This window comes from Pseudophryne corroboree, chromosome 9 (assembly GCF_028390025.1).
Source record: "Pseudophryne corroboree isolate aPseCor3 chromosome 9, aPseCor3.hap2, whole genome shotgun sequence".
NCBI classification, from domain to species: domain Eukaryota; kingdom Metazoa; phylum Chordata; class Amphibia; order Anura; family Myobatrachidae; genus Pseudophryne; species Pseudophryne corroboree.
The window spans coordinates 268,973,880-268,998,017 of NC_086452.1; the positions used below are offsets into that span (position 1 = coordinate 268,973,880).

A 24,138-nucleotide genomic window follows, 5' to 3' on the forward strand; every position below is an offset into this window, starting at 1 on the left:
GCTCGCGATCGCGGGTCCTCCCGTGAAGCCACACTCCCTTTTCGTAGGCCACACCCCTTTCCGGGAGCGCGCCCAGCTTCGCCGCGCGTGTGTCCCTCTTTACAGAAGGAGAAAGTTGGGATGTATGGTAATGTGCATTAATTTAGATTTCTTTCCTTCTACAGGTTAAGCAAGAGAACTAAAATGGAACCAGAAAAATAAAACTAAACAAATCTAAATGTAACTAACTGATACCCAACAGACAAACACCCCTTTATAGAGGCTTAAAACAGATGTTGTTAGACTTCTTGGGAATAGGTTCCAGTTCTAAACTGCAGGCTATAACAGAGCACCAGCAATGCAACATGTCTAATGTGTCTCCAGCTGCTCTTTCTTGGGCAAGCCACTGAGTAGCCCTTAGGATGTCAACCGCACAGGGTCCACCATAGTGTGGACTTACAGTACCAAGTTTTCAAGAAACCTTCAAACTAAGGGACCCACTTCTTGTAGTAGAAAATTGTCACTTAAAGCTACCTGATGTCCCAGTGTGCAATCTGGGTGCTAATGGGGATGTGTGGCTACTGGCTACAAGTTGCAGACATGTCGGTGTCAGCATTTTGGTGGCAATGCTGAGTCGGACATTCTGCGCCTGCAGTTGCAATTATGGTCAGTCTGGTAGTCTTTGTACACAGATTTGGCGAAATCACACAGCAACACCTGGTGGCCACATAAATAGGACAAACAATGGCATTACCATAAAGACACAAACACTACTACTACTGCGTCTGGCTCAGAATTACCCTCTGAATGATATACAGAACATAGTACCCTATAGTGAATGGCTTTGAATATCTGGTTTTCAAACAGAACAAAGCTCAAAGGCAATTGCAGTATTAGTCAAGCATCACCCACAAAGTATTTATTTCCATTTATTAATGCACTTTAAATCAAGGAATAAAGTGCTGAACTGTTGAGTGCCTATCCCACAATAATGTTGATGGAAAATAGTACTGTTTAACGTCAGTACTTTAATTTATCATCGTTCTCCCCAAATCTTACACAAATCTTTGGATATATTAGTCTGCTAAGTAACAGTATCTGTTGATCCAATTACAACTACACATGACTACATTATGCCTAACCAGTTTAGGTAATCCCTTAATGCATTGTACAGGAAAGACTGAACATTTAAAAAACACAAGGAAAAAACACACATGAATTAGCTTTCATTTTAGAATTCCCAGTGTTGGCATTAAACAAAAGTTATGACCCCTTTATTTTGTGAGGGCCTTAAATCTTTCCACAAATGCTGGCCTTTAACCACTTCTCTTTAATAAAGTGGGTCATGTTAAAAAAGCGAAGGGGAGGTGGCGGAGGAATAAAATAAATTACAAAGACAACAAGATCAAAACTGGACACTGTGCTTTTAAGCTTTAAAATTTGAGCCTTTAAGGACTTGACTGGTTTAACATTTCACAGCGTGCCAGTGGTGAAAAAAAGGAAATTTTGTTCTCATTAACTGCAGTGAAAAAGCGCTATGTAATTCGAGAAGTGACAGAGTCACGAGATCAAAGTCTGCTCAATCTGGAAAGCCAAATAAACCCCTCTGGCTACTTCCTGCAAGGAAAATTCACTTTGCCAAAATAAAACAGGAGCGGAAAGAAAAAATATCTACGCTCGGTTTTACGGGCTGTCATAGTAACTAACGTTGTAGGAATGCTCAAATTCTGAGCATTAGTATTTCTTTTCAGCCTATGTAGTTTTTTTCTTTTCCAAGTAGCTTTTTATATGCAATAAAATGAAAAGAAAAAAAATCTTACCATCAATATGTCTGACAAAGTAAAAAAATAAATAAATGCTGGGTTATATAAAAAGCAGCTCAACAGGTAGATCCAGGCACTTGGATCTATATCAAATTGTGGCCCAATCAGCGGGGCATATTTACCTACAGAGTCATACTGTCAGACAATGCTTATAATACAACTGCATTTTCCACCAAGTCCTGATAAAATGTTGACCAAGATTATGTAGAATAGCAGGTGCTTGCAGTTTGAGGTGGTAGGATGTAGGCTGAATTCTGGTAATATTTTATATAAAATGTCCCAACCTTCCTCCTTGGGATCTAGGACATACAATTCTAATAACCTGTTCTCCTATGTTCCCTGTTGCATAATAGAGCTGAAGTTTCAGTGTCAACACTGATTCAAGTGATCATGGGTAAATAAATTGCTCATAGTAAATGTCCACAGTTTGAAGCAAAATAGAGTAGCACATCTCTCCTACAGAGTTTTATTTTTGGCAAGTCTGCATAGTATAATTATTAAAGGATTGCCAGTATATTAACTTTTATAATGAAACTGCAATGCACTGTATTAATTATATAAAGTTTTATAATGAAACTGCAATGCACTGTATTAATGTGAACTACTGTTTTGTTAATATACCATATGTATTTAAGTATTTTATACAGTATTTACTAAAGTGTCTCTGTGTAATCGCAATGTACAGTATAGCAATTGGTACCTGACCACTAAGTAAAAACACCATAAACATCTACAAGCTATAAAAAGAGATGAGTGCTGAATGCATCAAAATGAATAACTACTTAATGTTTCTTATTTCAAAACTTTAGGCATGTATTTATTTCATGCACACTGGATGTAATACCCAATATTCCCCACTGTCTGGCGGAACAGGGACTAATAAGGACCTGAATTAATATTCACAATGAAAAGCACTAAGAGTATCATAGGTAGAGCCCCTACAACTAGATTGCAGGCTATGGGGGTCCGAGTTGATCACTCGCTGACGATTTTCGCAGCGCGGCGATCAGGTAAAAAATAGGCTTTTGGTACCTACCGGTAAATCCTTTTCTCGTAGTCCGTAGAGGATGCTGGGGTCCACATTAGTACCATGGGGTATAGACGGGTCCACCAGGAGCCATTGGCACTTTAAGAGTTTGAGAGTGTGGGCTGGCTCCTCCCTCTATGCCCCTCCTACCAGACTGAGTCTAGAAACTGTGCCCGAGGAGACGGACATCTTCGAGAGAAGGATTATACACAGATAGTGGTGAGATTCGTACCAGCTCACACATACAAGGCACATCAAGCCAACAAAGCTTGAACACTCAGCAACTGCTGAAACATTACTTACCAAGTAACAATGCAGTACTCAACTGAATGAAGTTGTACTGAACCAAATAACATTTGCAGGAAAGCGAAGCGCTGGGCGGGCGCCTAGTATCCTCTACGGACTACGAGAAAAGGATTTACTGGTAGGTACCAAAATCCTATTTTCTCTTATGTCCTAGAGGATGCTGGGGTCCACATTAGTACCATGGGGATGTACCAAAGCTCCCACAACGGGAGGGAGAGCTCGGAGGCTCCTGCAGAACTGATTGACTGAACTTTAGATCATCAGAGGCCAAAGTATCGAACTTGTAAAACTGTGCAAACGTGTTCGACCCAGACCAAGTTGCAGCTCGACAAAGTTGTACTGCCGAGACACCCGGGGCAGCCGCCCAGGAAGAGCCCACCTTACGAGTAGAGTGGGCCTTAACAGATTTTGGACATGTCAGTCCTGCCGTAGAATAAGCGTGCTGGATAGTGTACCTAATCCACCGAGAAATAGTCTGCTTAGAAGCAGGACACCAAATTTTCTTGGGATCATATAGAACAAACAGAGAGTCCGACTTCCTGTGACGAGAAGTTCTCTTCACATATATCTTCAGAGCCCTTACAACATCCAAGGACTTTGATGTAATTGAGGAGTCAGTAGCCACTGGCATCACAACAGGTTGGTTGATATGAAATGCCGACACAACCTTCGGAAGAAACTGCTGACATGTCCTGAGCTCAGCTCTATCTTCGTGGAAGGTCAAGTAAGGGCTTTTACAGGATAAAGCCCCCAATTCGGACACGCGTCTAGCAGAAGCTAAGGCCAACAACGTGACCGCCTTCCATGTAAGAAATTTTACCTTAACCTCCTGTAGAGGCTCAAACCAATCTGAACGGAGGAACTGCAACACCACGTTAAGGTCCCAAGCCGCCGTAGGCGGTACAAAGGGAGGTGGAATGTGCAGAACTCCCTTCAAAAAGGTCTGAACATCAGGGAGGGCAGCCAATTGTTTCTGAAAGAAAATAGATAGGGCCGAAATCTGGACCTTCACAGATCCTAACTTCAGGCCCATATCCACTCCTGCTTGCAGGAAGAGGACAAAACGTCCGAGTTGAAACTCCACCGTAGGAAACTTCTTGGACTCACACCAAGAGACATATTTCTTCCAAACACGATGGTAATGTTTACACGTTACCCCTTTCCTAGCCTGTATCAGGGTAGGAATGACCTTCTTCAGAATGCCTTTTCGAGCAAGTATCAGGCGCTCAACTTCCATGCCGTCAAACGTAGCAACAGTAAGTCTTGATAGGCGAACGGCCTCTGCTGCAGCAGGTCCTCCCGAAGAGGAAGAGGCTTCGGTTCTTCTTGTAGTAGATTCAGAAGATCCGCGTACCAAGCCCTTCTTGGCCAGTCTGGGTCAATGAGGATCGCTTGAACCCTCGTTCTCCTTATTACCTTTAGGATTCTTGGGATGAGTGGGAGTGGTAGAAACATGTACACTGACTGGAACACATACGGAGACACCAGGGCGTCCACTGCCACTGCCTGTGGGTCCCTCGACCTGGAACAATAACACTGAAGCTTCTTGTTGAGACGAGAGGCCATCATGTATATTTGGGGTAATCCCCAAAGGTCTGTTATTTCCATGAACACCTCCGGATGGAGACTCCACTCCCCTGGATGGAGATCGTGTCTGCTGAGGAAATCTGCTTCCCAGTTGTCTTCTCACGGAATGAAGTTGGCTGACAGCGCCAACACGTGCTTTTCTGTCCAGAGGAGTATTCTCGTGACCTCTGATATTGCCGCTCTGCTCTTCGTTCTGCCATGTCGGTTTATGTAAGCCACTGTTGTTACGTTGTCCGACTGCACTTGAATGGCCCGATTTCTTAGAAGAGGGGCCGCCTGAAGTAGACCGTTGTAGACGGCTCTCAGTTCCAGGATGTTGATGGGCAGGCTGGCTTCCAGGCTTGACCACCTTCCTTGGAAGGTTACTCCTTGAGTGACTGCTCCCCAGCCCCGAAGGCTCGCATCTGTGGTTAGAAGGACCCAGTCCTGAATCCCGAACCTGCGGCCCTCCAGAAGGTGAGGCAATTGGAGCCACCAGAGGAGTGAAATCCTGGCCTTTGGCGACAGACGAATTCTCTGGTGCATGTGGATATGAGATCCCGACTACTTGTCCAGGAGATCCAGTTGGAAGGTCCGAGCGTGGTACTGGAGAGCCTCGTAAGAGGCCACCATCTTTCCCAATAGGCAAATGAATGATGTCCGGGCTGGCTTCAGGACATCCCGGACCATAGCTTGTATGACCAACGCATTTTCCTGCGGAAGAAACACCCTTTGCCCTTCCGTGTCCAGGATCATTCCCAGAAAGGACAACCTCTGGGTTGGTTCCAAATGTGACTTTGGAAGGCTCAGAATCCAACCATGACTCCTGAGGAGGCGTGTTGTGAGAATAATGGATTGCAACAGCTTCTCCTTGGACGATGCTTTTATCAGCAGATCGTCCAGATATGGAATGATGTTCACACCCTGTTTGCGGAGGAGAACCATCATTTCTGCCATCAACTTAGTAAACACCCTTGGTGCTGTGGAGAGGCCGAATGGCATGGCCTGGAACTGGAAATGACAGTTCAGCAATGCGAAATGGAGATAAGCCTGATGCGGCAGCCAGATCGGAATGTGGAGGTACGCATCCTTGATATCCAGTGATACCAGGAATTCTCCCTCTTCCAGACCTGATATCACCGCCCTGAGAGACTCCATCTTGAACTTGAACTCCCTCAGAAAGGAGTTTAATGATTTTAGGTTCAGAATTGGCCTGACCGAACCATCCGGTTTCGGTACCACGAAGAGATTCGAATAGTAACCTTTGTTCTGCATGGGAGGTGGTACCGGTACAATGACCTGTGCCTCCACCAGTTTTTGGACAGCGTCCTGTAGTACAGTGCTGTCTGCCAACAGAGTTGGTAAGCCTGATTTGAAAAACCGATGAGGAGGGAGACTTTGAAATTCCAGCCTGTATCCCTGGGATACAATATCTATCACCCAGGGATCCAGGTCGGACGATACCCAGACGTGACTGAAGTGTCTGAGTCTGGCTCCCACTGTCCCCATCTCCAGGCCGTGTGGTCCACCGTCATGCGGAGGACTTTGGCGTACCTGAAGCAGCTGCAGGTTTCTTGGACTTAACTCGACCTCCCCTAAAGAAGGTATTGGACGTTCTGGCCTTTCTAGGCCTGTTAGGCCGAAAGGACTGCGTTGCAGAGGAAGAGAAGGATTTCTTCTGAGAAGGTGATGCTGAGGGAAGAAACGGAGACTTACCCGCTGTAGCCGTGGATATCCACGCATCTAGAGCTTCCCCAAAGAGAGCCTGACCTGTATAGGGTAGGGCCTCCACACTTTTCCTGGATTCCGCATCGGCTGACCACTGGCGCAGCCACAGTCCCCGACGAGCTGAAACAGACATGGAAGATATTCCGATAGCCATGGAACCCACGTCTTTCTTGGATTCTACCATAAAACCTGCTGAATCATGTATGTTGTTTAAATATGAAGCAACATCATCCCTATCCATTGTATCCAAATGCTCAAGTAAGGTAGCCGACAACTTTACTATTGCCTTTGCAATCCATGCAGTCGCAATAGTGGGACGTAATATGGCCCCTGAAGCAGTGTATATTGATTTAAGCGTGTTATCAATTTTTCTATCAGCCGGCTCCTTTAAGGTGGTAGATCCTGGAACAGGCAAAACCACCTTCTTTGAGAGTCTGGACACAGATACGTCAACAATCGGCGGGTTTTCCCATTTTTTCCTATCCTCCTCAGGGAAAGGAAACGCCACCTGGACTCTTTTAGGGACCTGGAATTTTTTTCTCAGGGTTTACCCATGCGTTTTCAAATATAGCATTCAATTCCTTTGACGCAGGGAAGGTTTGCGAGGCTTTTTTCGTTTCAGTGAAAAAAGCCTCCTCAACCTGCTCAGGTGTGGTATATTTAACATTCAACACATCCCTGATAGCCTCTATCAACAATTGCACTCCCTTTGCAAGAGATGTGGATCCCCTCAAAACATCCCCATCACCGTCTGTGGTGTCAGAATCAGTATCCGTGTCGTCTTGTGTGACCTGAACAAGCGCACGTTTGTGGGGGTATATAGCGGGGAGTCCTGAGGTACCAGAAACCAGCCATACTGCCATAGAGCTCTGTAATACCTGGGTTGCAGATTCATTACTTGCAACCCTGTCAGAAATCTGAGAAATCCAAGATTTGATAGAGGAAAACCACTCCGGTTCCCTTGCTGGTATCTCTACTAAACCAGTGCTATCCTGATTACATGGAATGGGATCATCCTGGGAGGATAAATCCTCTGCAGCATATGACACAGTGTCCCTGGACATAGCTAAAGGAGACCACTGAACACTACACACACACACACACACACACACACACACACACACACACACACACACACACACACACACACACACACACACACACACGTGAGGGCAGACAGAGTTTCCCCCCCAAGAATAGCAAGAGAGACATAGAGATTGGAGCCAACCCACACACAGCGCTTTTAGCAAAGGGAGACCCCTTGTCAGCGCTGACTGTGCACCTTAATAGGACACACAGTCTTATTACAGCCTCCCCTGCCTTCTACAAACCCCCTGGTACCGTGTATAGATAGTTGGAGTTGCTGTGGAGGGACCTGTTCTTCCTCTCAGCGCTGTGCAGGCAGGAAAATGGGGCTGAAACGCTGCTGGGTCCGCTCTGAGGAGAAGCTCCGCCCCTTAATGGCGCTGTCTTCCCACTCTTCATGGATTATACTGGCCTGAGGAAATTGTGCTGGCTAAGTTCCGAGAACCCCGACAGGCTTCTGGACCAGTGTAGGGGGTAAGCGCTGGCCCAGGGCGCCCCCCACAGTGCTGCACCATGTGCCACTGAGCCTTCCCAGGAGCGCAGTTAATACTGCGCTCCCTCCCCGCTGCCGCCATCTTCACACCGGCCTCCCGCTTGCTAGGCGGGGCGGTGTCTCACTCACCACTTCTTCAGCTCTGTAAGGGGTTGGCGGCATGCTGCTGGGGCGAGTGGTCCCCTGTGGCGGAGTACAATCAGACCCCTCTGGAGCTCAGTGTCCAGTCAGCGGAGACAGTGGCTCAGACCCCGCAGGACGGACACTGCTCCCCCCCTTAGTCCCTCGCTGCAGGGAGGCTGTTGCCAGCAGCCTCCATGTAAAATAATAAACTCTAAAAATAAACTTTTCTAGAAAAGCTCTGTAGAGCTCCCCTAACTGTGACTGGCTCCTCCAGGCAATGGCAAAACTGTGCATGCGTATGCACCGCAATGCACAGGTGCATCGTATGGGTACAAAGAGGATCGATGCTGGGCGATGAATTTAGTGAAGATTCCATTCGCACAGCCGAACACAAGGTGATTAACAGAAAAAGGGCGTTTATGGGTGTCAACTGACCATTTTCGGTGAGTGTTTGGGAAAACGCAGGTGTGTCCAGGTGTTTGCAGGGCGGGTGTCTGACGTCAATTCCGGCCCCAAAAAGACTGAAGTGATCGCAAGGGCTGAGTAAGTCCAGAGCTACTCTGAAACTGCACAAAATGTTTTTGCTGCACTCGGCTGCAAAGGCGTTCGCACACTTGCAAAGCGAAAATACACCCCCCCGTGGGTGGCGACTATATGTTTGCATGGCTGCTAAAAGTAGCTAGCAGGCGAACAACTCGGAATGACCCCCTATGTCCCACTTCCCACTCGCCATAACTGGACAGTTAGCTACATATTTAGTCCCCAAGGGTGGGGGGATATTATTTTGTCTAATATATTTAGAAGAACCCTATTTTTTTAATATATACAAAGCACATGAAAAATTACTAATTTTATGTTTCCAATATAAATGTAAAATCAATTGAGGCACAAATATTAGAACATGAGGCACAGTAACACTACACAAAGATTTGGCAGAACCATGATAGCTATTAATGGTTCTGAGCAAAAGTTACAGCATTAAACTTTACTACTGCATTCAGCACTGTATTCCAATGACATACTGTAGGACTACATTCAGTCATGTATTACAAGGAAGTTGCCCACCCACACCATGAGTAAAATGGGACTGTACACATAGGAGCTGAATTCAGGGCATGCATAAAAACAAAAAAAATAGATATAAAGAAATTATAGTTACCCAGTGCTGAAAGAATGCTGCCCAATAAGGTCACCATTTTGAAGTTGATAGTCATTGAAAAAGTCTGGGCTCACTGCGCCTTCAGGTGGCATCAGTCCTTCTAGGAGGAAGGCATGAAAAGTGATAATTAAGCTTTCCAATGTTTACATATTTCATATTTAACACATAATACAGCTTATTTTGTCATATATTTAGTTTAAAAAAAAATACTTAATGTAGGAATATGGAAGAAGAATACTGAAATTCCATAGAAAGGCAAAACACTTTTTTGGATTACTGCACTGCAAAAAAAATATGTTAACATATGTTACTTAATTATCAAAAATAACTCGTATTCTTAGGGCCATATTCATTTAGCCAAGTACTAGGTTATGTGGCTTTTTCCCCTCGGGCGCAACTTTTTGCTATACAGTTAGAAAATTGCGTTAAGTTAACGCATGTTTGAAATAGAGAAATCTCAGCTTTTAGTTCACATGTCCACAGAAGTTAATAACCTTTTAAAGGTCTCTAAATATTAACTGTGTTTACTGTACATTTGGTATGCGGCGGGAACCCAGAGGAGACCACCTGCAAGGGCACCTGGAATAGACATCTCCCACCTATTCAAACCAACCTATGACCTCTCCTGTACTGTAAATGACCATCCCTGTGTCCAATGGACAAAGAGATTACAGTATCCATTGTGTTAGGTTTTTGAATATCGTATAAAAGAGCCAGCTGCATGCCCGGCCAGTACACAGACACTGAAGGTCATCTACCTTGATGACTGAGAACAAGACTGGGAAGCGCAGGCGAAACCAAACACGTATGTACCATTGATTGTAGCCATTATTCTATTGGATTGTATTGTTTATATTGTTACCCCCTGCAAGTAAAGAACCGTTGGTGGGTTAGACCACAACCTAGTTTTGAATTACAATTGGTGTCGTGTCCCATTTCCTTGCTAAGGTTTAAAGTGTATTTACAGCCACTCGGGCTGCTGCATTGTGCTAACAGCGTGTAGGCTTGTGTACGTAAACTGTGTAGTCACTACGCCCTTTCGGCGTATGTACGCAGATTGCGGACACTGCAAGATCTCGCATACATAAGGTTTGTGAACAATATAAGGGTGACAGGTTAATTACAACAGCCGCAGCGGCTCAAGATTAAAGTGTATCAAGTGTGTTTAAAGTATAAGCTTTTTAGCCCTGTCAGTAGACTGAGTGTCAGACCACCTGAATACTGCCCGAGAAATCCACCCACAAACTATTAAAAATAGTATAAATATTGCCTTGAGCGTAGTTTCAATACTTATGGTCAGCCGGCTCCTTCAAGGATACAGCCCCTGGTACCAGTAGTACTAATTTTTTGGACAGTCTGGATAGACGTATCAACTGACGGGTGGTTTTCCCATCTTCCTGTCCTCAGCAGGGAGGGGAAAAGTAGTTAAAAACCTCTGAGGGATCTGAATTTTTTTTTTTATCAGGGTTTAACCAAGCCTCCCTGGCCAGGGAGTTTAATTCCTTAGACACATGAAATGTTGCTGAAGTCTTTGGTCTAACATTAAAATCTAATTCCTCATCTGATTCCGCCTCCTGATCTGGTATGTGGAGGACCTCTCTAATAGCAAAGATGAGAGCCACCACTGCAGGGGACAGAGAGCTGTCCTCATTCATATCATCATCATCCACATCCAGCTGATCAGAGTCAGAATCAGACTTTAATACCTGAGGCAGTGAGCGTTTATGGGACACCACTAGAGGGGGCTAATAAGCCTTCTTGGCAGCTGCAGCCTTAGCCACACAATCAATAGATTGTCTTAGCACTTCTCTCTTTTAGCAGCCACCAATTCTGAATTGACATTCTGAATCATGCGTTTTAAGCTATCAGCCAGTCATGTGCCTGTGAACTGTGTCCCTGTGGTGATAAAGAACATTGTTCACACATGAGTGACCCTGCTGAAGAGGGGGTTGAGTTACAAGCAGTACACATAACCATGTCCACAGACATTTTGGACAACCATAATACAGCTTAGCCCACTAACACCCCCACAGAGACCCTAGAGAGCCCCTGGAGTTACACTGAGGAGCAGACACCAGCACACAGAAACACAGCAGCACAAAGTGTGAAAGTATGTGTATGACCTGATAGGAGTGCAGCGGCGCTACCGCTGGCCAGGGCCGTAACTAGGTGTGTACCAGCGGTGCCTGGCACACATCGCAAGTGCACTAAGGGCGTAGGACCGCCGGCAACACCCGCAGGTAGGGCCGAAATATTGGTGGTGTGACAGAGGCGGCCGTCTTGGCTGTAGCGGATTTATTGCTATGTGGCCAAAGCGGATGGTGGGTCGCTGTGAGGTGCTGCCTTGCCTGCGTGTCCGCTCTGTCTCCCCTCCTTGTGCCGCTCTGTCTCCTCGCCGGGTGCCCGCACGGTCTCCTCGCCGGGTGCCCGCACGGTCTCCTCGCCGGGTGCCCACACGGTCTCCTCGCCGGGGGCCCGCACGGTCTCCTCGCCGGGGGCCCGCACGGTCTCCTCGCCGGGTGCCCGCACGGTCTCCTATCCAGCACTCTGTCTCCTGTCCGGGTGATGAAGGCGTGCAGCGGGCGGCCAGTGGACTGAAGATGGCGAGTTGCAGCCGGGGAGGGTAGGTGGGGGATGTCTGGTTGTGCTTGCTGCAACCGAGGTTCCAGCCTGTATTAGCTGTAGCAGGTGGTCCAACCTATACAGCATCCTGCAGTTCTCTTCCCTCCTGTCCTGCTCCCTGACTATTGTAGAAGCTTTTGTATGTGTATTGGTGTATTTGAATATGTATAGGTGTATTCGTATGTGTATATGTGTATTGTATGTGTATTGATGTATCTGTGTATTGGTGTATCTGTATGTGTATTGGTGTATCTGGTGTATGTAGTGTGTAAAAGAAAACTCTACCTGCCGTTATGTGTAAAAGGGGACTCTACCTGCCGCTGTGTGTTATAAAAGGGGACTCTACCTGGAGAAATGTGTGAAAGGGGCTCTACCTGGCGTAATGTGTAAAATGGCGCTCAACCTGGCGTAATGTGTAAAATGGGGCTCTACCTGGCGTAATGTGTGACAGGGGCTCTACCTGGTGTAATGTGTGTAAGTGACGCTATTGTAGAAATTTAGGGATTCCAGGATTAGGATTGGTCTGACTGAGCCATCCGGCTTCAGGATCATGAAAAAGCTTGAATAATAGCCTTCTCCCTGTCGTGACGGGGAAACCAGGATAATGACTTGATTCTGACACAACTTTTGTATAGCCTCGCTTTCTACCTCCCTATCCGGAGGAGAAACTGGTAAGGCCGATTTGAAAAATCGTCGAGGGGGAACGTCTTGAAACTCCAGTTCGTACCTTTGGAACACTATTTGTAAAACCCCCGGGTCTAGGCCCGAACGAATCCAGAACTGACTGAAGAGTTTTAGACGTGCCCCCACCGGTGCAAACTCCCGCAAGAGAGCCCCCGCGTCATGCGGTGGATTTGGCAGAAGCAGGGGAAGACTCCTGCTCCTGCGAACTCGACAAGGTTGTTGATCCTTTACCTCTTCCCCTCCCTCTACTAGCAAGGACGGAAGAGCCTCGCCCTTTTCTGTATTTATTGGGCCGAAAGGACTGCATTTGATAGTGGTGCATTTTCTTTTGTTGCTGAGGAACATAAGGCAAGAAATATGACTTACCCGCGGTAGCCGTAGATACCAAATCATCGAGGCCATCCCCAAACAAGACACCATCTTTATATGGGAGAGACTCCATATTTTTCTTGGAGTCTGCATCAGCATTCCATTGGCGAATCCACAATGCTCACCTAACAGAGACCGCCATGGCATTGGTTTTTGATCCCAAAAGGCCAATATCTCTCGCAGTTTCCTTTAGGTATGCTGCAGAGTCCTTGATATAACCCAGCGTCAAGAGGATGCTATCCCTATCCAGTGAATCTATGTCAGATGACAAGTTATCTGCCCACTTTCAATAGCACTACTCACCCACGCAGATGCAATGGCAGATCTGAGCAGCGTACCTGTGGTCGCATAAATGGATTTTAACGTAGTTTCTTGCTTACGATCTGCTGGGTCCTTAAGGGCCGCCGTGCCCGGTGCTGGGAGAGTCGCACTTTTAGACAAACGTGACAGGGCCTCATCCAAAATGGGGGGTGACTCCCACTTTTCCCTATCATCAGAGGGAAACAGATAAGTCACCGGAATCCTTTTAGGGATTTGAAACTTTCTGTCAGGGTTTTCACAGACTTTTTCAAATAGAACGTTCATGAGAGGGAGGAACGTCACCTCCGGTTTCTTTTCTTTATACATACAGACCCGTTTATCAGGACCAACAGGGTCCTCAGTGAGACGCCATACATCTTTTATAGCCACAATCATGTACTGAATGCTCTTAGCCAATTTCAGATCTAATCTGGGATCACTATAGTCGACACTGGAATCAGTGTCCGTGTCGGTATCAGTGTTAACCAACTGGGCAAGCGAACGTCTTTGTGACCCCGAAGGGTCCTGGACCTGCGATAACACATCCTCCCTACTAATACAAGTCCTATTCACATTCAAGACATTCACCCAGTCAGGAGTCGGCGTTGCCGACAGGGTCTCACCCACATATATCTGTGTCCCCAATACAGTCTCCTCCTGGGAAGAGCACTCAGCCTCAGACATGTCGACACACGTGTACCAAACACTCACAGACACACCGGGCTTATAAGGGGACAGACCCACAGTAAAGTCTGTTAGAGGGACACAGAGAGGATTTGCCAGCTCACACCCCAGCGCCAACAACCCTGAAAACACTAAATAATGCCTCAGAAGTTGTAGCGCTTTTCTGCTAATATATTGCACCATAAACTACTGCCCCCCCCCCCCCCCCCCCGTTTTGCACCCCGATAGTTGTCAGACAGTGGAAGGGAGGACCAGCATCTCTGCAGCCTTGTGAGAGGAAATGGCGCCGAGCAGTGAGCTGAGGGATTGAGGAAGCAGTCCGTAATGGCGCGCTTCTGCCCGCTCACAAATAAAGAAATATTTATACTGGCGGGGGATCGGACAGTGCCCAGGCACTAATGTCCTCTCTTGCCAGGTCAAATTGAGGATTTTATGCTGCCCAGGGTGCCGCGCCCGCGCCCCCCCCCCCCCCCCCCCGCGCCCTGCAGTGCCTGTGATTTGTGTGGGATCATGGCGCGCAGCGTCTCGCCCGCCGCGCGGTACCTCATAAAGCCGTCACTGAAGAGAAGTCTTCTTTCTTCTGCTACTCACCTGTCTTCTGACTTCTGACTCTGTAAGGGGGTGGCGGCAGGCTGCGGGAGTGAGCATCTAGGCGTACCCAGCGATCATCACCCTCAGGAGCTAATGGTGTCCTGTCAGCCAGAAGCAGAGCCTTTGAACTCACTAGAAGTAGGTCATACCTCTCTCCCCTAAGTCCCACGAAGCAGGGAGACTGTTGCCAGCAACCTCCCTGAAAATAAAAAACCTAACATAAGTGTTTTCAGAGAAACTGAATAGAGCTCCCCTGTAGTGCATCCAGTCTCACTGGGCACAATTCTAAAACTGGAGTCTGGAGGAGGGGCATAGAGGGAGGAGCCAGTTCACACCCTTTCAAAGTCTTAAAGTGCCCATGTCTCCTGCGGATCCCGTCTATACCCCAAGGTTCTAATGGTGACCCCAGCATCCTCTAGGACGTACGAGAAATATATATATATATATATATATATATATAAATTAGTTTGAGGATGGTCTTTGATTAAACAGGATAGTCTCTCCCGTAGAAAATATATTGTCCCTTTACTCTATTTGTGGGAGACAAGTAATAACCGAATTGAACGGTGTGTTTCTATCAGTTGAATTATTCTGTCCGCATGACATGTGTATTTGCTTACATTTATGTTAATTTTATATATTCTTCTGTTATATGAATCAATATTTCTGTATAAGTATATGTGAGAACTGTGAGAGTTACCTTTACACACACCTGAGCCTTGTCCTCATAAAGAACACCTGTTATGAATGTTAATCACTGGAGGATATAAGGATCTATTGGGGAGGCTCAGGAAATTAATTCTGCCTCTTGACAAAGCCGCCCCAGGTGCAGAGAACCTTGTTGAGGAAACAGAGGGGAGAGCCCTGGAGTGGTCATCGTGTAGCACACACATCAGTGGCTGCATGTGCCGGCTTTTTGCATCAGTATTCCATTTCATTACACCACTAGCGGCTCCGTGGGTTACTGGACCAAATACTCCTCTCCGCGAGCATCCTGCCTAGTAACACCTGCCGCAGCAACCTTATGAGCGTCTGTCAACACTGCTGGACCCGCTACTAGCTATTAACGCTCGTTCTCAGCGGCTTTCAACAAAACCATATCCGCTGCCCGCTCACCAACGGACACTTGCAGCGGTTCTGCTGTTCGCTCACCAACGGATATTTGCAGCAGCTGGACCCGCTGTCAGACAATAGTGAGCACCTCCAGCGGCACCACAGACCATTTTATCTGCTGCTTGTCTACAAACAGGTATCATCAGCAGTCGCCTTGCCGCATATCAGGGAGGCAGCAGCCATCTATTGCCTATTTGGTGTCTATATTATAAGTGCATTAAGAAACGGTGGATAAACTACACACAGCCGGGTTATTTCTGCACACAGAGCTAATATCCACCACTCGTCTATACATTCTTGGCGTTGAGACTGACTGAACTATTACTGAGAGGCTCCGCCTGCTACAAATACTGGTGGTAACTATATTTGACTTATTTTTTATGTTTTTGAATACTTTTTAAACTCCACGGACTCTTACTTTTACGTTTGATTGTGGTAATTTGGATATATTATTGCGAAATTTAAGGTAACATATGAGTACCATTATTATTGGCATTTTTATTGTGTATTGTATAAGTGTCTTTTAATGTGGAATACATTTTTTAAAATCAGTTGTTCCTATCAAGCGCCTACCTGTTTTATATTCCATATTCTTTAGCTTTTGCTACATCTTCACCAGGTGGCAGCTGATATACAGGTTTTTATTTACATCCGCTTACAGCGCCAACAAACCTTATAGTATCTACTGCTATAGGTACATTATTATTATTATTATTACATTTTATTTATAGGGCGCAACAAGTGTTTCGCAGCGCCGTACAAAGGACAGTACAGGGAGACAAAACTTAGCATAACAGTAAATAAATAACAAAAATGGAGTGCAGGTAACAAAGAGCAACACAGTTCTCAAAACATAATACAGCTTAGATGTAAGTAGCGAAGGAGTAATCATTGTACTACTTGGGGCTGGCGGCCATAGATAGAGATGAGCCTTTACCAGCAGGAGAGAAAGCAGGTAAAGATGGTCGCTGAGTGAAATGTGTCAAGAAGAGGGTTTAGACAAGAGGAAAGAGGGCCCTGCTCTGAAGAGCTAACAATCTAGTGGGGAGGGGCAACAGACAGATGACATGAGGTACAAGCAAGCAGGTAGAAGCCTGATGGTGGTATGCGAGCAAAGCAGAGATGTCCAAGGCATGGGGCAGGGGGATGGAGGTAACATGGAAGTAAGTATCTTGTATATCATAGGTCTGCAAATTCGGTCCTCATTACCCCCACACAGTGAATGTTTTGCAGGTCTCCTCACAGAATCACAAGTGAAATAATTAACTCCACCTGCGGACCTTTTAAAATGTGTCTGTGAGTAATTAATACACCTGTGCACCTGCTGGGTTACCTGCAAAACATGCACTCTGTGGGGGTAATGAGGACCGAGTCTGCAGATCTATGCTGTATATCCAGGGAGAACATTTTTTTATGTTCTCCCTGGATATACAGCATAGGTCTGCAAACCTTTTTTTTAATTTTTTTTTAATAAAAAGTTCCATTCTTCCGATTCCTACTGCGTCCTCCCTTTAAGGACCTTCTGGATAGACAATTGGTTGCGTGTCTTAAATCTTTATATTTACCTACAGGTGCCACAGGCAGACCTGCTAAGGCCAGGGAAAACTGGCCTAATGCCCTTGAAAATGATTTCACGTCTGAACCTACCACGGAGCAAGTGTCACTAATTGCCAACAACAGAGATGCTGCCTATTACATTGGGGAGGCTGCTCTGGATACTGCTCTACTAGCCTCTAAGGCTTCGGCTGCTTCCATGTCAGCACGCTGCATAGTTTGGCTACGTTCCTGGAAAGCGGACTCTGATACCAAGAAAGTCCTGGAAGCTCTTTCATGCGCTGGAGAATTTCTTTTTGGGCCAGAATTGGACAAGATTGTCACTAACCTGGCAACTTCATAAACAACTTGCCTACCCTCAGCTTCCTCTACGCAGCCTCAGACGTCCTCCTTTCACTCTCCGGGCAAGGCTAGATGTCAGACCTTCCCTAGACTGTCTCACCCCGGCAAGGCCTCTAAGCCTAAAACCAAGCAGGCCTGGGCAGCTAGACACCCAACTACCAAACCAGAGGATAAACCCTCTGCCTGATGGGACGGGACCCCAGGGTAGGAGGCCGACTTCTTCAGTTCGCCCATGCATGGTGACAGATCACAGCAAACTCCAGGGTCCAAGAAGTGGCCTCTCACGGGTACGCTCTCTCCTTCCTAAAGCATCCTCCCAGACAATACTTTCCTAACAGTCCATCAGCAGACCTCAACAAAGCCAAGGTGCTGAAGGGGGTCATTCACTCACTGCTACAATCGGGTGTCATTATTCCTGTTCCAGTGTCTCAGCAGGGCCAAGGGTTCTATTCTACAGTCTTTTTGGTTCAGAAACCCAATTGGTCCCATTGGCCCATTCTAAATCTAAAGTCACTGAACAAATACCTCAAGGTGCCCAGGTTTCGTATGGAAACACTGCGTTGCATTGCCCTGGCTCTGCAGCTTTGCATGTGTATCTTTCTCACCGCTGATTCCTCCTTCCTCACCCACCTCCACCAACCTACCTGTCTTTTTCCCACATCGTTCCTACCCATAGTCTTTCCCATCCTATTTTCTCCCACCCTCCCTTTTCCACCCCTCTTTCCAGAGCTCCCCCATTGGCTTTCAAGTCAACAGTATCCCTACACTGAATTTCCATTTGAATCCATCAGGGACAAACTGACTTCGATTTTCAACAGCAGACACTCTCAAATCTACACTTTTCACTCCAAGGTGTAGTTTTTGTGGCCATGCTAATTCTGTCATCACTGTGCTTGTACATATGACAGAGCAGCAGCTTTCTCACATCAAGGATACACCAGTAGACATTTTGAGTACTCTCAAGTGGACCTACTGTATGCACTGTTCATTATTCTAATATCTGAATTCAATCAATGTATACATCAACCATATTGCCCATATACTTAAAAATTGTATTCATAATTGAGGCATCTTTTCAGTGTTTTTGCCATTTGGCATTAGTATACATTTATCTAATAAGAAAATACTTGCACATTGTTGATTCATGCCATGTCTTAAGTTATTTTTTCTAATTTCAGAATATCTGAACAGCAGTGCTGTTTTACAGTTACTGTGACACACCACCAGTCACCTAGCGAATCACCTTTCTTTGTTACCTATCGATATATTAGCTGCTATTATTCCATTTCAAGGTTGACTGCTAATGTAATTTTCTGAACAATCCTGCAACTGAATATATTGTGTTATTAACCTTTAATTTACCTGTATTAGGAGGTTCTTCATCTTCAAACTCACGGCCCTTATTTTAACCCCTTCCCCCCAGGCTAAAAATAGGATTTTAAATACCTACCGGTAAATCCTTTTCTCGTAGTCCATAAGGGATATTGGGGGCACATTAGTACCATGGGGTATAGACAGGGTCAAACTTTAAATTTCTTCCACTGGGTGTGCTGGCTCCTCCCCTCTATGCCCCCTCCTACAGGCAGTTATAGGTAAAAATGTGCCCAAAATAGAAATTACATACTTGAAGGAAGGAACAGAACAACAAGAAATGTGGTAAGATTTATACACCAGCACACCATAACATAACTGGGCCAGCAACAGGCAACATAAACAGTAACAGCTGAACAGGTAACACATAAAAGAACCTGCAGAAAGTCACCGCACAGAGGCGGGCGCCCAATATCCCTTATGGACTACGAGAAAAGGATTTACCCGTAGGTATTTAAAATCCTATTTTCACTAGCATCCATAAGGGATATTGGGGACACATTGGTACGATAGGGATGTCCCAAAGCTTCCAGAATGGGCGGGAACGTGCAGACATCTGCAGCACCGCCTGCCCAAACTGGGTATCCTCTTTGGCCAGGGTATCAAATTTGTCGAATTTCACAAAGGTGTTCTTCCCTGACCAGGTAGCCGCTTGGCACAGCTGCAGGGCCGAGACTCCATGGGCAGCCGCCCAAGAAGACCCCACTGATCTTGTAGAGTGGGCCTTCAGAGACTGTGGAACAGGTAAGGCTGCCAACACATAGGCTTGCTGAATAGTGAGCCGAAGCTAACGAGCAATGGACTGCTTTGAAGCAGGGCAACCCTTTTTCTGTGCGTCATATAGCACAAACAAGGAATCCGTCTTTCTGATCCGAGCCATCCTCTTGACATAGATCTTCAAGGCTCGCACAGCATCCAATGCCTCCGTAGGGGCAGAATTGCCAAAACTTGACGGGATCACAATAGGTTGATTCAAGTGGAATACAGAGATGACCTTCGGCAGAAACTGCTGCCTAGTCCTGAGCTTATACGATAAGGCCCCCAAATTCTGAGACACGTCTAGCAGAAGCCAGGGCCAGTAACATCACAGTCTTCCACATGAGGTACTTGTCTTCTACCGTCATCAGAGGTTCAAACCAGGAGGACTGCCGAAATCGTAATACCACATCCAAATCCCAAGGTGCTGTAGGCGGAACAAACGGAGGTTGAATGTGGAGCACCCCTTGCAAGAAGGTCTGAACTTCAGGCAGTATAGCCAATTTCTTTTGGAAGAAGATTGAAAGAGCTGAAATCTGAACCTTAATGGATCCCATACATAAGCCTTGATCCACTACAGCCTGCAGGAAATGAATAAATCTTCCCAAGTGGAAATTCGGCAGATGGATATGTGCGTTCCTCGCACCAGGAGACATATCTCATGATAGTGTTTTGACGTCACAGGTTTTCTGGCTTGCACCATAGTGTCAATTACCTTTTTGGAAAGTCCCTTGTGAGCTAGGATGTTCCACTCAACTTCTATGCCGTCAAACAAAGCCGTCGTAAGTCCGGGTAGACGAACGGTCCTTGTTGAAGAAAATCTCTTCTGAGTGGTAGAGGTCAATGGTCTTCGGCAGACATGTCCAGAAGATCCACGTACCACGCTCTCCGGGGCCAATGCGGGGCAAGCAGAATTGCTTGTACTCCTTGATGCCGGATCCTCTTGAGCACCTTTGGAATCAGAGGAAATACGTAGACCAGCTGGTAAGGCCAAGGCGACGTCAGTGCATCCACTGCGCACGCCTGAGCATCTCTGGTTCGCGAGCAATAGCAGCAAAGTTTCTTGTTGAGGCGAGACGCCATCATGTCGATCTGGGGGCAACCCCACCGGTCGATGATCTGTTGAAACATCTGAGGATGTAGTACGCTTCCCAGTTGTCTACACCCGGAATGAAGATTGCGGACAGTGCTATTTCATTTCTTTCCACCCAGAGGAGTATTCTTGATACTTCTCGCATGCAGGCCCTGCTTTTTGTCCCTCCTTGTAGATTGATGTACGCCACGGTCGTTGCATTGTCCGACTGGGGCTGGATTGGCCTGATTCCGGAGCAGAAGGGAGGCCTGAAGCAGAGCATTGTAGACAGCACGAAGTTCCAGGATCTTGATCGGAAGTAGGGCCTCTTGGGCAGACCACCTGCCCTGGAATTGCACCCCTTGGGTGACAGCCCCCCCACCCCCTCAGACTCGCTTCCGTCGTGAGGAGGATCCAATCATGAATCCCGAAGCGTCAACTTTCCCGGAGATTGGAAGACTGCAGCTACCACTGGAGTGAAATCCTGGCCTGGGGTGACAGTTGAATCATCCGGTGCATCTGAAGATGGGAACCAGACCACTTGTTCACGATGTCCAATTGATAGTGTCTGGCATGGAACCTTCCTTACTGAATGGGCTTGTACGAGGCTACCATCTTTCCCAACAATCTCATGCAAATACGAACGTAAACTCGAGTTGGTCGGAGAACCATGCGAACCGTTTCCTGGAGAGTTCTCACTTTGTCCTCTGGGAGGAACACTTTCTGCGCTACATTATCCAGTAGCATTCCCAGGAACAGGAGCCACTGAGATGGCTCCAGGTGGGACTTTTGTATATTGAGGATCCACCCGTGGTGTGACAGAAGTTGGATAGTGCGATCTATATGGAGCAGTAGGAGCTCCCTGGAACTCACTTTTATCAGGAGATCGTCCAGGTAAGGGACCATGTTGAACCCCTGGACCCTGAGCTGGAACATAATTTACACCATCACCTTCGTGAACACCCTCAGAGCTGTAGACAGGCCAAAGGGTAACACCTGGAACTGGTAGTGATCGTTCAGCAGGGTGAACCTCAGATAGGCCTGATGAGGAGACCAAATTGGGATATGGAGGTAGGTGTCCTTGATATCCAGGGACACTAGGAATTCCTGATGTTCCAGGCCTGTGATCACTGCTCTCAAAGATTCCATCTTGAATTTGAAAACCTTTAGGTAAGGATTCAAGGACATCAGATTCAAAATTGGCCTCAAAGACCCGTCTGGTTTTAGCACAACGAACAGACTGGAGTAGTAACATGCACAATTTCAGCAACTCTCCCCCAAGCTACACCCTGTACCAGTGATCCAGTGCGTGTCAGCATCTGGAGGGGCTGTGTGAGGCTGCTGCTGCTGTATCTGCAGTGGGAGGAACCAAAACGCTGCTGAGCCCACTCTGATGTAGCTCCATCCCCCTTAATGGCGCCGGAGCTACTGAAGATTTTATACTGGCAATGTCTCCAAACATGCTTAAAACTTCACATAAATGCTCAGTTAAGCCCACCGCTAGCAAGTTTTCACAGGGGCAATAGCGGATCCCCCCCAGGAGGGATCCGTATGCCTCACCTGTGTGATAGCCGTACCATGAACCAGTGGGCCCCCCTAGAGGGGCCCCTGGTGTGTACTCACCACTGATGTTCACCTTCAGGCATCTGTTAGGGGTGTGTGGCGTGCTGCGGTTGTGACAGCCAAGGCACAGTGCCCCGCTGAACAAACAACCCCTCAGGACGGTGATCCTGCAGCGGGGAAGTGGCTCTGCACCTCGCGAGGCCGGTGACCGCCCCCCTAACTCCCACAGCGCAGGTATCCTGTTGCCCATACAGCATACCGAAATAAATAAAAGTTTAAAAGAAATTGGAGAAAATCCTCTCCTATGGGCACTTTTTTCTAAACTGCCTGTAGGAGGAGGCATAGAGAGGAGGAGCCAACACACCCACTGGAAGAAATAGAAAGTGCACGACCCCGTCTATACCCCATCGTACTAATGTATCCCCAATTCCCTTATGGATGCCAGAAAATTAACCATTGTACTACTAGGTTCTAAATGCTACCAGAGTAGGTGTCCCAGTCTGTTTAGCTGCCTTGCCTTTGTTAGACTTAACTGCAAGGAGTGTACACACACAACATGGTAATGTGCAGTGTGTAACTGAGAATAGTATGTGACAATGGGCCTGCACAAATAAAACACGCTGTAATGTGTGGCACAGTAAACCCTGTACACACCAGTATTCAAAGGTTACTATATAAAGAAAGGTACATGGAAAGTAATATAATGTAGAGAAGAGAAAAGTACAGACAGCTGAACTAGCTTAAGTCACATACTGTACAATGCAGAAATACAATTTAACTGCCGTGGGCACTGATATCAACTACTCAGCTATGAGGTTAGAGCTAGTAGGAAGCACCGCTGTGTATAACTTGACTCCAAGGAGAGCTATATAGGAAGACCAAACCCAGTGTTCCTGAAAACCTGCAGAGCTCTTCGAGAGGCTACCCAGCATCTCTGTGAGAAAGGAGGGTGAGGGAGGAGTAGCCCAGGGTGGGAAGACTTCAGCAGAATAGCGCCCTGGGCTGGGGAATCCGTTGACCTCCCCTTAATGACATCTACCACCGGTTCCCTGTTCTGTAATTTGGGTCCACAGCATCAGTAATTTTAAGTCCTAATGGTCTAGTGGGTCCCAAGGTCCCACAATGGTCTGGGATCATGTCAGCGCCGCCGGATCGTCTCCTGGGACAGGCAGCTTAGGACTGCAGCGATCGCAGGTAGCGCAAGCGGGAACCCACCTTATATTTTCCCCCATGGTTCCGGGTGCAGTTCGTGGTGCCCCTGTGTGCCTCTCATAGTAGAAGGTGCCAGGGTCCTGCCAAAATCACAGAGTCGTGGCTGGTGTTGCGGCACTGGTGGGGGTGACTGAGCATCCGCGCTGGCGTCCCCAGGACTGCCAAGCACTGTATGCTCATGTAAAAATAGAAATTAAAAAAGTCAATTTTAAAAGCTTAGGCTGCATGATGCAGCCCCACTGTTCAGTGCCTGAGCTTTGCTGTTCGGTGCCTGATCCTGGTCTCCATCAAGCATACCCCAAGGTTAACCCTGTGGAGACCATGACGAAAAAATAAAAGGTGTCTAGAAACGTGTTGCTGATAATAGCAAATGTATAAGAAGCAATGGGGATAATTCCAAGTTGGTCGCAGCAGGAATTTTGTTAGCAGTTGTGCAAAACCATGTGCACTGCAGGGGAGGCAAATTTAACATGTGCAGAGAGTTAGATTTAGGTGTGGTGTGTTCAATCTGCCATATAATTTGCAGTGTAAAATAAAGCAGCCAGTATTTACCCTGCGCAGAAACAAAATAACCCACCCAAATCTAACTCTCTCTGCACATGTTATATCTGCCTC

General features: G+C 46.7%; 1 protein-coding gene across 3 annotated transcripts in view; it reads right to left on the reverse strand.

Moving 5' to 3' along the window:
* Window positions 1–24,138, reverse strand: part of KIFAP3 (kinesin associated protein 3) — a 631,738-nt gene that overhangs the window by 52,136 nt on the left and 555,464 nt on the right. For 2 of the 3 annotated variants that reach the window (XM_063940293.1, XM_063940295.1), the window contains exon 19: window positions 9,291–9,390. In XM_063940293.1, coding sequence (XP_063796363.1) covers window positions 9,291–9,390 — 100 coding nt within the window. The remainder of the gene's footprint in view (window positions 1–9,290; window positions 9,391–24,138) is intronic. The other variant, XM_063940294.1, reaches the window with a different exon arrangement.